This window comes from Aethalodelphis obliquidens, unplaced genomic scaffold (genome assembly GCF_003676395.1).
Source record: "Aethalodelphis obliquidens isolate GAN/ISIS:26980383/991018 unplaced genomic scaffold, ASM367639v1 scaffold14, whole genome shotgun sequence".
NCBI classification, from domain to species: domain Eukaryota; kingdom Metazoa; phylum Chordata; class Mammalia; order Artiodactyla; family Delphinidae; genus Aethalodelphis; species Aethalodelphis obliquidens.
This window is the reverse complement of record NW_020837958.1, coordinates 1,539,333-1,551,593: the sequence shown is the minus strand read 5'-3', so window position 1 is coordinate 1,551,593 and position 12,261 is coordinate 1,539,333. Positions and strand designations below refer to the sequence as shown.

General features: G+C 40.9%; 1 protein-coding gene across 14 annotated transcripts in view; it reads left to right on the top strand.

The window, feature by feature from the left end:
• CTNND1 (catenin delta 1) overlaps nt 1–11,394 on the top strand; it is a 48,120-nt gene extending 36,726 nt beyond the window's left edge. For 10 of the 14 annotated variants that reach the window (XM_027114641.1, XM_027114634.1, XM_027114636.1 and 7 more), the window contains 9 exons: nt 559–686; nt 789–939; nt 1,692–1,884; nt 2,236–2,350; nt 3,428–3,515; nt 6,783–6,845; nt 7,615–7,718; nt 8,125–8,211; nt 8,479–11,394. In XM_027114641.1, the coding sequence (XP_026970442.1) occupies nt 559–686; nt 789–939; nt 1,692–1,884; nt 2,236–2,350; nt 3,428–3,515; nt 6,783–6,845; nt 7,615–7,718; nt 8,125–8,211; nt 8,479–8,490 (941 nt within the window). In that variant the 3' untranslated portion in view covers nt 8,491–11,394. The remainder of the gene's footprint in view (nt 1–558; nt 687–788; nt 940–1,691; nt 1,885–2,235; nt 2,351–3,427; nt 3,516–6,782; nt 6,846–7,614; nt 7,719–8,124; nt 8,212–8,478) is intronic. The other 4 variants (XM_027114644.1, XM_027114643.1, XM_027114638.1 and 1 more) reach the window with 1 other exon arrangement.
• The last annotated feature ends 867 nt before the right edge of the window (nt 11,395–12,261 follow it).

Genomic DNA, 12,261 nt, shown 5'->3' with positions numbered 1-12,261 from the left:
GTTCTTGGGACTCAAACTTTACTTGTTATAAGAAGTCTCTTTATCACAGTTTGGATCTTTATATTCATCAATATGGTGAGTCCAAAATTCACAGCTCCCCATGGATATAAAAATTCAGATGTTATTAAATTTGAGCCCCTTTCACTTAATCATAGTTCAGGTGGGCAGAATGACTCAGTTAAGTTAGAAATAATTCATCTGAGATGAGGAATCTTTAACTCTGAGTAAATGAATCCCTTGAGTGCCAAGCAAGGTCAGAGTAAACTGTGGGAGGAGAGAAGAGGCTAGGAGGAGGGAGAGACAGGAGTTGCATATGAGTTGATATCTGTTTTGCTCTTGCCATGGTTGATTTATTCTTAAGGCTACATCTGACTACATCAGATGTAGTAGTCAGATCTCTTGAGTTTGCTGTTGGGTGGGTGGGAGGGTTTAGAGAGTTTACTGGTATTGGAGCATAAACCCATTAATCCAGAGTACTAACACTGGAGTTCAACCAGCCAGAGCCTGGTTCGTAGGTACTGATAAGCATCCTCTGCTTTCTTGTCCTTTCTTGTGCAGGCTATGAACTTTTATTTCAGCCAGAGGTGGTTCGGATATACATCTCACTCCTCAAGGAGAGCAAGAATCCTGCCATCCTAGAAGCCTCAGCAGGGGCCATCCAGAACTTGTGTGCTGGGCGCTGGACGGTGAGTACCTTTTACAAAATGGATTTGGAGATGGGAGGACTTAGCTAACTAGTTTGCTACCATTTATAATCTGTTCTACTTCTTTCCATGTGCTACTTGCAGTATGGTCGATATATCCGCTCAGCTCTGCGTCAAGAGAAGGCTCTTTCTGCCATTGCTGACCTCCTGACCAATGAACATGAGCGGGTCGTGAAAGCTGCCTCTGGAGCCCTGAGAAATCTGGCTGTGGATGCTCGCAACAAAGAATTAATTGGTGAGGAGCTGTTACCTTAGCATCTAGTACAGCACCTTTGATCCAACAGGTGCTAAATTATTTGTTGAAAGGGCTGAGGAAGAATCCTAGTCCTCCATAGTTTGTGAATCTGGAGGTTGGAGAAGGTTATAGTTCAATGGTTCTTGGAAAGACAAGAGGGGCTGATTCTTCAAAAATAGAATAACAATATCTATCTATTGAGCATGTACTTTGTTACTAGGGATTGTTAAGCATGTCTGTATATTCTCATTTAAACGTCACCACTTTACAAGGGTCCTTTTTTAAAAATTTTTTGTTAGAATAAGGAAACTGAGGGTCAGGGAAGTTAAGTAATTTGTCCAGAGTTAATATAGCCATAAGTGACAGAGCCCAGTTTTTGTTTTTCTTAAATTCACAATGACTGTTCTATTAAGCTATAATAGTAGTATAATATTCTGTAGTATAGTATTCAGTGTACTATTTTCATTAGACTATCTGAATGGACTGTGTAGCATATTTGAGATAAAGTATTCAGATTGTTTTAATGTGACTGAAAGAGAGAATAAATAAAAGAGTAGGAAGGACAGTATATCCATGGCTATTCCAGGTCCTTTGCTCTTTTGAAATGATAATCCTACAGGAGAAGGAAGTTGATTCATGTGGATAGTATCTATGCTTGATATGAGCAATGCGATTAAGTGTAGTGTTAGACTCCTAACAACCTGACTCAGCTTGTTCTCCCCGCACACATTGCTCCTGTCTCACCGCTATAGGTAAACATGCTATTCCTAACTTGGTAAAGAATCTGCCAGGAGGGCAACAGAGCTCTTCCCAGAATTTCTCTGAGGACACTGTGGTCTCTGTTTTGAATACCATCAATGAAGTTATTGCTGAGAACTTGGAGGCTGCCAAAAAGCTTCGAGAAACACAGGGTATTGAGAAGCTGGTTTTGATCAACAAATCAGGGTGAGATTAACAGTTAAAATTACAACTGGAAAAGTTTGAATATGAGAGAGGGGTTGCTGGGAAGGGGCTTTCCCCTTTTGCTTTTTAAGGTTATTTTCCCTTATTTACATGGAAAGTATAAAGAGGTATTGCTCTTTTTTCTGTCTTCATGTTGATCCATAAATTGATAAGACTTACATCAAACATTTCTTTGTGTCACCGTCTGAGTTAAAATATGGGACTTGGTGAATACTTGATCTTGCCCGTTTTGGGATTTATATCCGTACGTTACATTATATTAGAGAGTACAAGTTTTCAGCTTCTTCCCTCGTCTTACATCCAAATTCCATCTGGTGTTACTTTCCTCAAAAGGAACCGCTCAGAAAAAGAAGTTCGAGCAGCAGCGCTTGTATTACAGACAATCTGGGGATACAAGGAACTGCGGAAGCCACTGGAAAAAGAAGGATGGAAGAAGTCAGACTTTCAGGTAGAATAACTCTTGGGACTGAGACTTTCACCTTTTTTCCCCCTTGGTCTCAGGTAATGCTTTTGTCTTTGGTTCTTCTATTTCACTGTCACACTGAGTCTACTTTTTTGTTTTTTTTCTTTTGTATTTTGACGGCATGTGGGATGGTTCCCCAACCAGGAATTGAACCTGGGCCTCCGCAGTGAAAACGCTGAATCCTAACCACTAGGCCACCAGGGAACTTCCCCTGAGTCTACTTTTGCCCCAAGTCTCTGTGTGTAAAGAAATCATTTATTAACTTTTCCCCCAAAATGGTGCCTATAGTTCATTTGCTGCTGAAATAGCTCTGGTCTTCCTCTGTGTCATAGCACAGTGTGAATGCCAGTGGTAATGCAGGATGATGATGGCCTTTTTGACTTTCTCCGAATCTGCCTTAGCCCTTTGAAGGAGTTTGCCATTTTCTGAACTGTCATTTTCTGAGACTGTATCTCCTTGATAGCGTGAGTGTTTGATACCTTTGTAATCTGTTCAGAACACAAATAGAAGCCTAATATCCTAGTGTTTTTTTTGTTTTTTTATTTTATTTTATTTTATTTTATTTTATTTTTGGCTGCATTGGGTCTTCGTTGCTGCAAGCGGGCTTTTCTCTGGTTGCGGCGAGCGGGGGCTACTCATTGTTGTGGTATGCAGGCTTCTCATTGTGGTGGTTTCTCTTGTTGGGAGCGCGGGCTCTAGGCGCGTGGGCTTCAGTAGTTGTGGCACATGGGCTCAGTAGTTGTGGCTCGTAGGCTCTAGAGCTCAGGCTCAGTAGTTGTGGCGCACAGGCTTAGTTGCTCCGCGGCGTGTGGGATCTTCCCGGACCAGGGCTCGAACCTGTGTCCCCTGCATTGTCAGGCGAATTCCTAACCACTGTTCCACCAGAGAAGCCCTAATATCCTAGTTTTGTTTCACTATATAGGTGTTTATTTAACCCTTACGAGTTACCTTTTGGTAAGAATCGTATTCAGGAATAAGGACCTAAAAGTCTGAGCCCATTAAGGAATAAGATAAGGGTGAATTCAGTACTCTGTGACATTATTGTGTTTTGTTTGCCTCCAGGTGAATCTAAACAATGCTTCTCGAAGCCAGAGCAGTCATTCATATGATGATAGCACTCTGCCTCTCATTGACCGGAACCAGAAATCAGGTACAGTAACCAGGGGACATAGCCCTCTGCTTTTATTCCACTTCTGCTATTCTTCTGCTATACTTTCGTTAGATGGCTTACCATCTAATGAAATAGCATATATATTCATTTCTGAATGAGCTTGTCTTTTGGTGGAGGGAGAGTAATACTTCACCTCAGGATTATAACCCAGAAGCTGGTAGACCTGAGCATCAGCAAATAAGACAGGCAGTTAGCCTGCGTGTGACTCCCCCATCTTTGCTTGTGGACTTAAAATGACCAGGGAGCGAACCCTACTCTGTTTCCTCTATTTAAGATATACTCGGCATATAACAGTGTATAAATTTAAGATGTACAGCATAATGATTTGACATATGTATATAGATAGTGCCTGACTTAATGACGATTTGGCTTATGATTTTTCGACTTTCTGGTGGCGCAAAAGTGATGTGCATTCAGTAGAAACTGTGTTTCAAATGCTGAGTTTTGCTCTTTTCCCTGGCTAGCGATAGCATGGTGGGACAGCGTCTCACACTGCAGCATCAGCTGCAGCTCCCAGTTAGCCATGCAGTCATGAGGGTGGACAGCCGATACACTTACAACTATTCTGTTTTTCACTTTTAGTACAGTATTCAATAAATTATGTTATGAGGTATTCAACACTTTATTATAAAGTAGGCTTTGTGTTAGATGATTTTGTCCAACTGTAGGCTGATGTAAGTATTGTGAGCACGTTTAAGGTAGGCTGGGCTAAGCTATGATTGGTGGGTTAGGTGTATTAAAATGCATTTTCAACTTATATTTTCAACTTATGATAGGTTTATCAGGATGAAACCCCGTTGTAAGTCTGAGGAAGATCTGTATATTGCAAAATGATTTTTTTTCCCTTTTGAATTTTCATATAATACCAAGTAGTGTTTACTGTTGAAAAATGAGTAAATACAAACCAGAAAAATGACAACAAAAAAAGTCACTTATCTCTGTTATCCAGAGACAACCACTCCTATTCTATATCCTCTAAACACTGCCATGTGAGCAGATACGTTTTTCTTCAAAAGACAAATCATATATTTAGTGCTTATTATAACCCTTTTAATCTTAATGACACTTGGGTTTTGCCTCAGTCAGGGTTCTTAAAATGTGGTCTGAGGATCACCAAATCTGTTGACATTTGTGCTGATGGTGCATAAGCAGTGGTGGTGCTTTATTGCTGGAGGCTGAGTGTAAACCAGGGCGATGACACCAAACCAAACTAGTTGTTGTAGTCTTCGTTGCCATGTACTTGCAGTTATAAGAAGGGCCAGTTTCGGGAGGGTAGGGGGAAAAAAAGGAGCCAGGTTCACTTAAGAACGTACTTGATGGAACTGTAACAATGTTAATTTTATTGTTTCTGCTCTTGAGTACACAGCTTTTTAATAGCCTGTGTTGATGATATAGGGGGTACTCATAAAGCACCCTGCAGCATACCAAAGCATGATGGTAATCTTGAGGAAAAGCACTTGTGCTATTGTTGGAGTTACTAGGTACACTAACCACTTTTTTTTTTGGAACACTATTTTTACTTAAAAAAAATAGACATTTTCTTGAAAATGAACACAGTGAGCTTGTCAGTTTGAGGAAAAATAACTGACAGTACTTGCCTGAATTTTCAAGAGAAAATTTTATTTTTATTTATTTATTTTTAAAATTTATTTATTTATTTATGGCCGTGTTGGGTCCTCGTTTCTGTGCGAGGGCTTTCTCTAGTTGTGGCAAGCGGAGGCCACTCTTCATCGCGGTGCACGGGCCTCTCACTATCGCGGCCTCTCTTGTTGCAGAGCACAGACTCCAGATGCGCAGGCTCAGTAGTTGTGGCTCATGGGCCTAGTTGCTCCGCGGCATGTGGGATCTTCCCAGACCAGGGCTTGAACCCGTGTCCCCTGCATTGGCAGGCAGATTCTCAACCACTGCGCCACCAGGGAAGCCCGAAAATTTTAATTTTGGAAGAATTGTATCTGTCACTGTGAGCCTGGTAACATCCCAATAGTTAATATACTTTTAAATGAAATCAGTGGCGATGTTAATGAATGTGATTTTTTTGATATTATATCATGAAATGTGTTAACATTTAGAAAATCTGCATAACTCTGTGAACCAGTATTTTCCAAGTGACCAGTGCATGATTTTCAAAATCATGCATGAGTAACTGATCCATTCAAAGTGTAAGACAGACCAATATATGTTAATTTAACAGACTATGAAGAGAGCCTTAGTTTGGATTCAGATTCCTTATTGCGCTAACCTTAAAGAAACTCTCCTTGTCGAGTATTAGTGTACTATCAAAGAATATCCACAGTTATCTGAAAAGACTAATAAAGTTCTCCTCCCTTTTCCAACTTCTTATCTGTGTGATGCTGGATTTTCTTTATATAATTCATCCAAAATAACATCACAACGGATTGAATACAGAGGCAGATATGGGAATCTAGCTATCTTCTCTTTAAAGATGTGCAAAAATGTAAAACAGTGCTTTTTATTTTTTTTGATAAGTGTGTATGTTTTATAAAGCCATCTTGAACAATTTGGTACACTTTCCACTGTGATGCTACTAAATAAGAATCTGTTTGATTCTTTTTTTTTGTTTTTTTTTTTTTACTTTCTGGTGAGAAAAAAACATTTTTAATTTTTATCCTTTTTTTTTTTATTGGAGTATAGTTGATTAACAGTGCTGTGTCAGTTTCTGCTGTACAGCAGAGTGAGTCATTTATGTTCATCCAAAATAACATCACAACGGATTGAATACAGAGGCAGATACGGGAATCTAGCTATCTTCTCTTAAACCAAACTTTAAATATGTGCAAAAATGTAAAACAATGCTTTCTTTAAAAAAATTAAAAGTATTATTTATGTTAACGGAATAAGTATTGTTCTTTTAAATGAAATAAATATTTAAAATAAATTTTAAATGAAATAAATATTTAAAAGCACTGTAGCTATTAATACATGTAGTCTATACCAGTGAACATTCTTTGGATCCTCATAACTTCTAAGAATATAAAGGGGCCCTGAGACCAAATAATTTGAAACCTGCTGGCTTAGAGTGAATCGTTTCTTATGTTAGAGTCTGGAGGAAAGGGATCTCTTTAAGTCCCATGAGGGCTTTGTCTAGAGCCTGGCACTTGTGGTAGGTGCTTAGTAAAAGTTTGATGGGAGGGAGGGGGAAGGGAGGACAGACTAGAGAGCAATTTTTATGAGTTTAGATTTTGAAGAGTTGGATTTTGACCTGGATAACTTTCTGACTTCCTGTAGATAAGAAACCTGATCGGGAAGAAATTCAGATGAGCAGTATGGGATCAAACACAAAATCATTAGGTAGGTGATTAATTCCTGCCTAAGGATATGGAGTAAGCCATATTATCATATGGGATGAGGAGAACTGTGTGGCTTTGTAGCTCTTTCCAGCACCCGCACCATTCACCTTCCTGGAAGGACACTGGCTGGACATTCCATTGGGAAGGATTCAAGGAAGTGTAGTAAAATCTGATCTGTCTACCTTTTTCCACATTCCCAAATGCTCAAAGGTTAAAAAAAAAAAGCTTCATATTCCTCCCCCATTAATACAGAATCAAGCGTGTGTCCCTAAACTGTTGCTCACAGCCTTTCACAGTCTGACGCCAGGTTCGCTCTGTTATACTCTCCATATACTCTGTTTGAGCCCACCTAGTCTACTTGCTATCCTGTCTCTTCACTCTATACTTCTTTATCTTGCTCTTGTAATACCTCCTATTGGAATGTCCTTCCCACTTGCTTTGTAAATGGTCTTCATCCCCAAAGCCTTGGCTGAATTCCTGTCTACTCTGTTAGGTCCTTCCTAACTATTGCAGCTCACCTCACTATCTTCTCCTAATTCCAGTACCCTTCATAGATCTCTTCAGTTTAGCTTTATTATCATATATGATATATTTTGCCTTCCCAGTTAGATGTAAGTTTTTTTATGTCAAGGACCACCTGACCTTAATGCCTTTGGTAAAGCTCAAATGCTTTACCAAAGAGGTGCCTAAATCACATTTCTCTGCCTGATACATATTTTACACCAGAGGGGAACATCATGTCTCTGTACTTCTTTTTTTTTTTAAACTAGATAACAACTATTCCACACTGAATGAGAGAGGAGACCACAATAGAACACTGGATCGATCTGGGGATCTAGGCGAAATGGAGCCGTTGAAGGGAACGCCCCTGATGGTAAGTTCTCTTTATATACTATTGTCCTTCTGAGGCTAGTTCTGTTTTGAAGCCTGCATGTTCTGTGAAATAGGAAAAAAGGACTTAGTGAAAGACAGCACCTTTCCTTGTAGGGTTTTTCAGGGGAAAAGTAGGAGTTTTGATTCACATTGGGATTTCTGGTGCCATTATTCTGCGATGGTCGAGATGGGAGAAAGAAGGCTATAAATGTGTTGCTTATGTGACTAACGCCAACTGATCTATTCTCGCATTACTCTCTTTCTGTTCCTGCCTTTTTTTGAATATCTTGCCCTTCACTTACTATTACCTTGTTTTGTTTGAGTTTACAAATTTGGGGATTTTCCCTAGATCTGGCACGCACTCATGTTTTCTTACTCTCATACTAACACATTGCATGTGTTCACAGCAGGACGAGGGGCAGGAATCTCTGGAGGAAGAGGTGGATGTGTTGGTTTTGGATGATGAGGGGGACCAAATGTCTTACCCCCCCATGGTACGTCCTTCAGCCACCCCCAAGATCATCCTTGAGGAGGAGGTCTCTGTGCCAGCAGTTTGCCAATCATGCTGATCTGATCAGTCAGCCGCACGGGGCTTAGGGGTGCTGCTTCTGTGATTGTTACCTCTTAAGAGGCTGGGACATGCCACTGGTGATCTGATTCTCCATTATGTGCTGCTTTCTTCCCTTCAGATTTGCTCAACTCTCTTTTGGTTCTCCTTATTCCCAACCCTATTAACATCTCTTTCTCTTTTTTCCCTACAGCAGAAGATTTAGCACCACTCTCTCCGCTACATCTGGGCTTATAATATATGTACTTTTATTTTTTGGTGGTGAAATGGACTGATGATTTTTCCCTTTCTTCGCTGGACTGTTGTGCCCACTGCCACACTGCCTCCTGCCCTTGTAGCCCTAAGTGGCTGCCTTCTTTCCATCGACTCCCTAACTTCTTCCAGTGAAGCTTAATTGTCCCTCCTCCCCCCTCCAGATCCCCTGCAATTACTCCCAAGAAGCCTGACTCAGTTATATGCATATCTTGAGAGACTGCTGCAGATTAGCTCTTTTTGCCAGCTCTCCCTGGAACTCTTGGCCTTGTGTGGAGGGAGGGAGAGAGTGGGAATCCTCACTGGAAGCTATGGGAAGAATTGGAAGTTACATGCTATATGTGCAGTGTCCAGCAATCTGATAAACCCATGATTCTTAAGCAAGATTTTTCTTCTCTTGGTGGGGAAGGGACCTTTACTTTTTTGGAGAGTGGAGGGCGTGAGCTCTTCCTTTATTCCTAATGACTATTTTTGAAGCAAAGACGGCCGGCGACATTGGCACATACCACTTGGCAAGGGCCCTTGAGCAAGTGAAGGTTTCCTAGAGCGGAGATTAAGAAACCTTGCCCTCCTCATCTCCAGGGCAGGGACCATCAAGGACCTACAGACTCCATCTCTTCTCCAAGCCTCATGCCAGCCCTGGGCTGCAGCTGCTGCCCCTTACTGAGGCTGTCCTTAACCCTCCTCTCCCATCCTGTGATAATAATGTCTGCTGACTTGGCCTGGCCATTTTCAAGAGGCTGTAGAAAGAGGAGAATATGTCAAGGAAGACTTCTTGGGTGAGAAGGAGCAGAAAGATGTCTTCTGGGGAGAAGAGCCTCTAGGAGGAGCGAGTAGGAATGTACATGAATCATTTAGTCTGAAACTGTCAGGAAGCTACAAAGCTGGCTTCCCCCTGCCCTTATTTCTCCTTTTTCTCACCCTTATAGCCCCATCCTCCCCTGCTTCCTCCCTGGATTGGTTGGCTGACTAAAGGACTTGATGTACATACTCCTGCCCCCTTTACCCTTAAAAAGGTGGGGTTCGCCCCTGGCTTTGCCTCTTCTTTGTGCCTTTGGCCTGGGGTGCGTCTCCTCCTTCCCTTCTATGTGCCTTTCTTTGCCTCTGCAGTCTCATTTCTCATGATTTTGCAAATTATATTTTGTTGCTTTCTTACCTACTTCTTGGCCCTAAATAGCAGAAAGAAGAGGAGAGGTGATCTAGAGAACCTCAGTCTCTCCACTGGGAATTGGAATAGCCTCTAATTTTAGCCATAGAAGGTTTTTCTCAACTGTATATGTTGGGATTTTGCAAAAATCCTGTTCTGATGAACCTCCAAATGAGATTGGTGGGAGGAGTGAGTGGTGTGACTCTTGCTCCTTAGTTGCCCAGAATGATTGTCGTCTCTGAAGGGGTTATAGGGAAGTCGTGTCCATATCCCCCTCCCCGACCACCCCCCCCACCCCTGTTCCTCCTCCTTTTAGTTTAGTGTATATTAGCAGGTTGGGCTAGAGGAATCAGCTGCTATGCGGTTGATTTTTTTTTTTTTTTTTTTTTTTAACCCTTTCCCTTATTTGCCTTTTACTCCTCCCCTTAATCTAAAAGCTCCGTTTAATGCAACTGGAAATCTTTATGCTCCTCTCTTCCCCTTCCTTTATATATTGAGGCTTTGGGGTAGGAGAAAAGTGCACAACCCCCCACCCGCCTTCCCTCTGCATTAAAATTCCTTATTTACCCCTTTTCCCCTTCACATTTCGTCCCACTCCTTTTCTGGCAAAAAGGAGCCTTTTCCTTTCTGTGACCCTGAGAGCATACTGCACAGGGGAGATCGCCCCCATCCAGATGTGGCTCCACTCTTGGTTTCTCTTGTCTTCTTCTGCTCTTTTCCTGGTGCTCTTTTTGTCGGTGGGGTGTGGGTAATAGAACAGCCATGGGCTTTTGGGGACCTTTAACTGTTTTTTCCTTTTCATTTATAAAAACACTAAACGTTCAATTTCAGAGAACCAAAAATCCCACCTTCCCACCGAACACTACTAAGGGGCATGTCTTCTGCTCCATACCTTTTCTGTTTTTCTTTCTCTCTTGTTAATGCTTTTAAAAACAAATGAGTTTTTTTATATAAATAAAGTTTTTAAAGTGTGTATGTGGGGGGTGTGTGTCATTTCTTCACTTTAAGCTGTATCTCTTCTCTCCTTTTCATCTTGGTTACTTCCTTATGTATCAGTGTCCTTTTTCTCTGCAGAGCAACTAGAAGGGGATTGTACCAGGACTGATTTATTTTGAGCTCAATCCCAACTCTTAACAAGGAACATTCTTTTTAATTATATATGAAACATTTTTCCTCTGAAGATTCTTAAAAATTAAATGTGGCTAAGTAGAGCACGGGAAGCTTATTGCTAACTTAGAGATAGGAAACTGAAGTATAAAGAATTAATAAGTCACTGGGATTCTTTTGCGACATTTGACAAAACTAACGTTGAATAAAGCTCATTGCGATTCATGACCCTCTTGAACATTTATGGGTAGAAGATTAAAAACTACCAGCTCCAGCTATCATCCTAATAAGTCTGAATATGTAGAATTAAAAGGCTCACTAGGCCATAATGTTGCTTCTCAGGCTATTTGCAATCTTTTAGTAAGATGATAAGGGGCAGGCCTATAGCTGCTTCCTCTGTGTCCTCCCAAGTAATATGTGGGTGGGTCGCAAATACTCATTGGATTACCAGGGATTGTCTTTACTGTAGAGGCCAAGGATTAAGACCTACAGAAGGGGGCTTATTTCTCTGGGGCCCATATTTCCTGTTACATTATTAAGACTCGAGAATTTATGTAAAATGCTTTCTGTATGCCCGGTCTTTAGATTAAAAATATATAGCTGCTTCTGGTGATGCTCATGTCTCAATTTTGTTGAACTAGGTCCTGGGTATGAAAACTTTCTTGGGCTAGTTAAGACCAGGAAATCTAAGCATTGTAGCTGATAACCTTTTAAAGCTTGATTTGTGTCTGACAGTTGTAGTTTCAGAAAGGATGAAGCACAGAGCCAAAAAGCTATTAGAGTTTACTTTGCAGAGAGGGTTGGCAGACCTGCTGGAGATTTTTTTTTTTTTTTTAATGTAGAAAAACCCGGCTACTGGTGAATAGCCTTTATTTCTGTCATATTCTTTATTATGCACTGGCATTGAGCTACATAGAAACCTTACTCTTCTCTCGATTGGTCCATTTGTTTTATCTCATTCAATAAATATTTCCCCAGCATCTTCCATATGCCAGGCATTGTTGTGTATGTTAGGCTTAGATTAGAGAATGAAACAGATGGACCCTTTCTCATGTGCAATCCATGAGAATTCTATGCAGCTGAGATCTGTGGTCTTTTAAAAACATTTTTCTGCCCTTAACTAAAACAAGGTGTTAAAAGAATGATTTGTAAAGTCCCTGTATCTTGTTTCTTGACGCTGATTTAGTAATGCTTTTGAAGGTTCTTGGTATCTCTTAATACGAACTTTAGGAATCCTGTGTATTTTGTCAAGATTTGCCCATTTGTTCCCTGATCCTTTAGAGCCTGAGTTGTTGTTTTTTTTTTTTTTCCTGGAGGCGGTTATAGATTATGCTCAACCACTCTTCTGCCTCAGTGAGTCTTTTTTGTGAACATGTTTGTGAAATGGCTGCAATGAGTCTTGCTGTGACATACTTTCTGACAGCTCAGAGCTATGACCTCACTTGGCCACTTGCTCTTTCTTGCTGAACT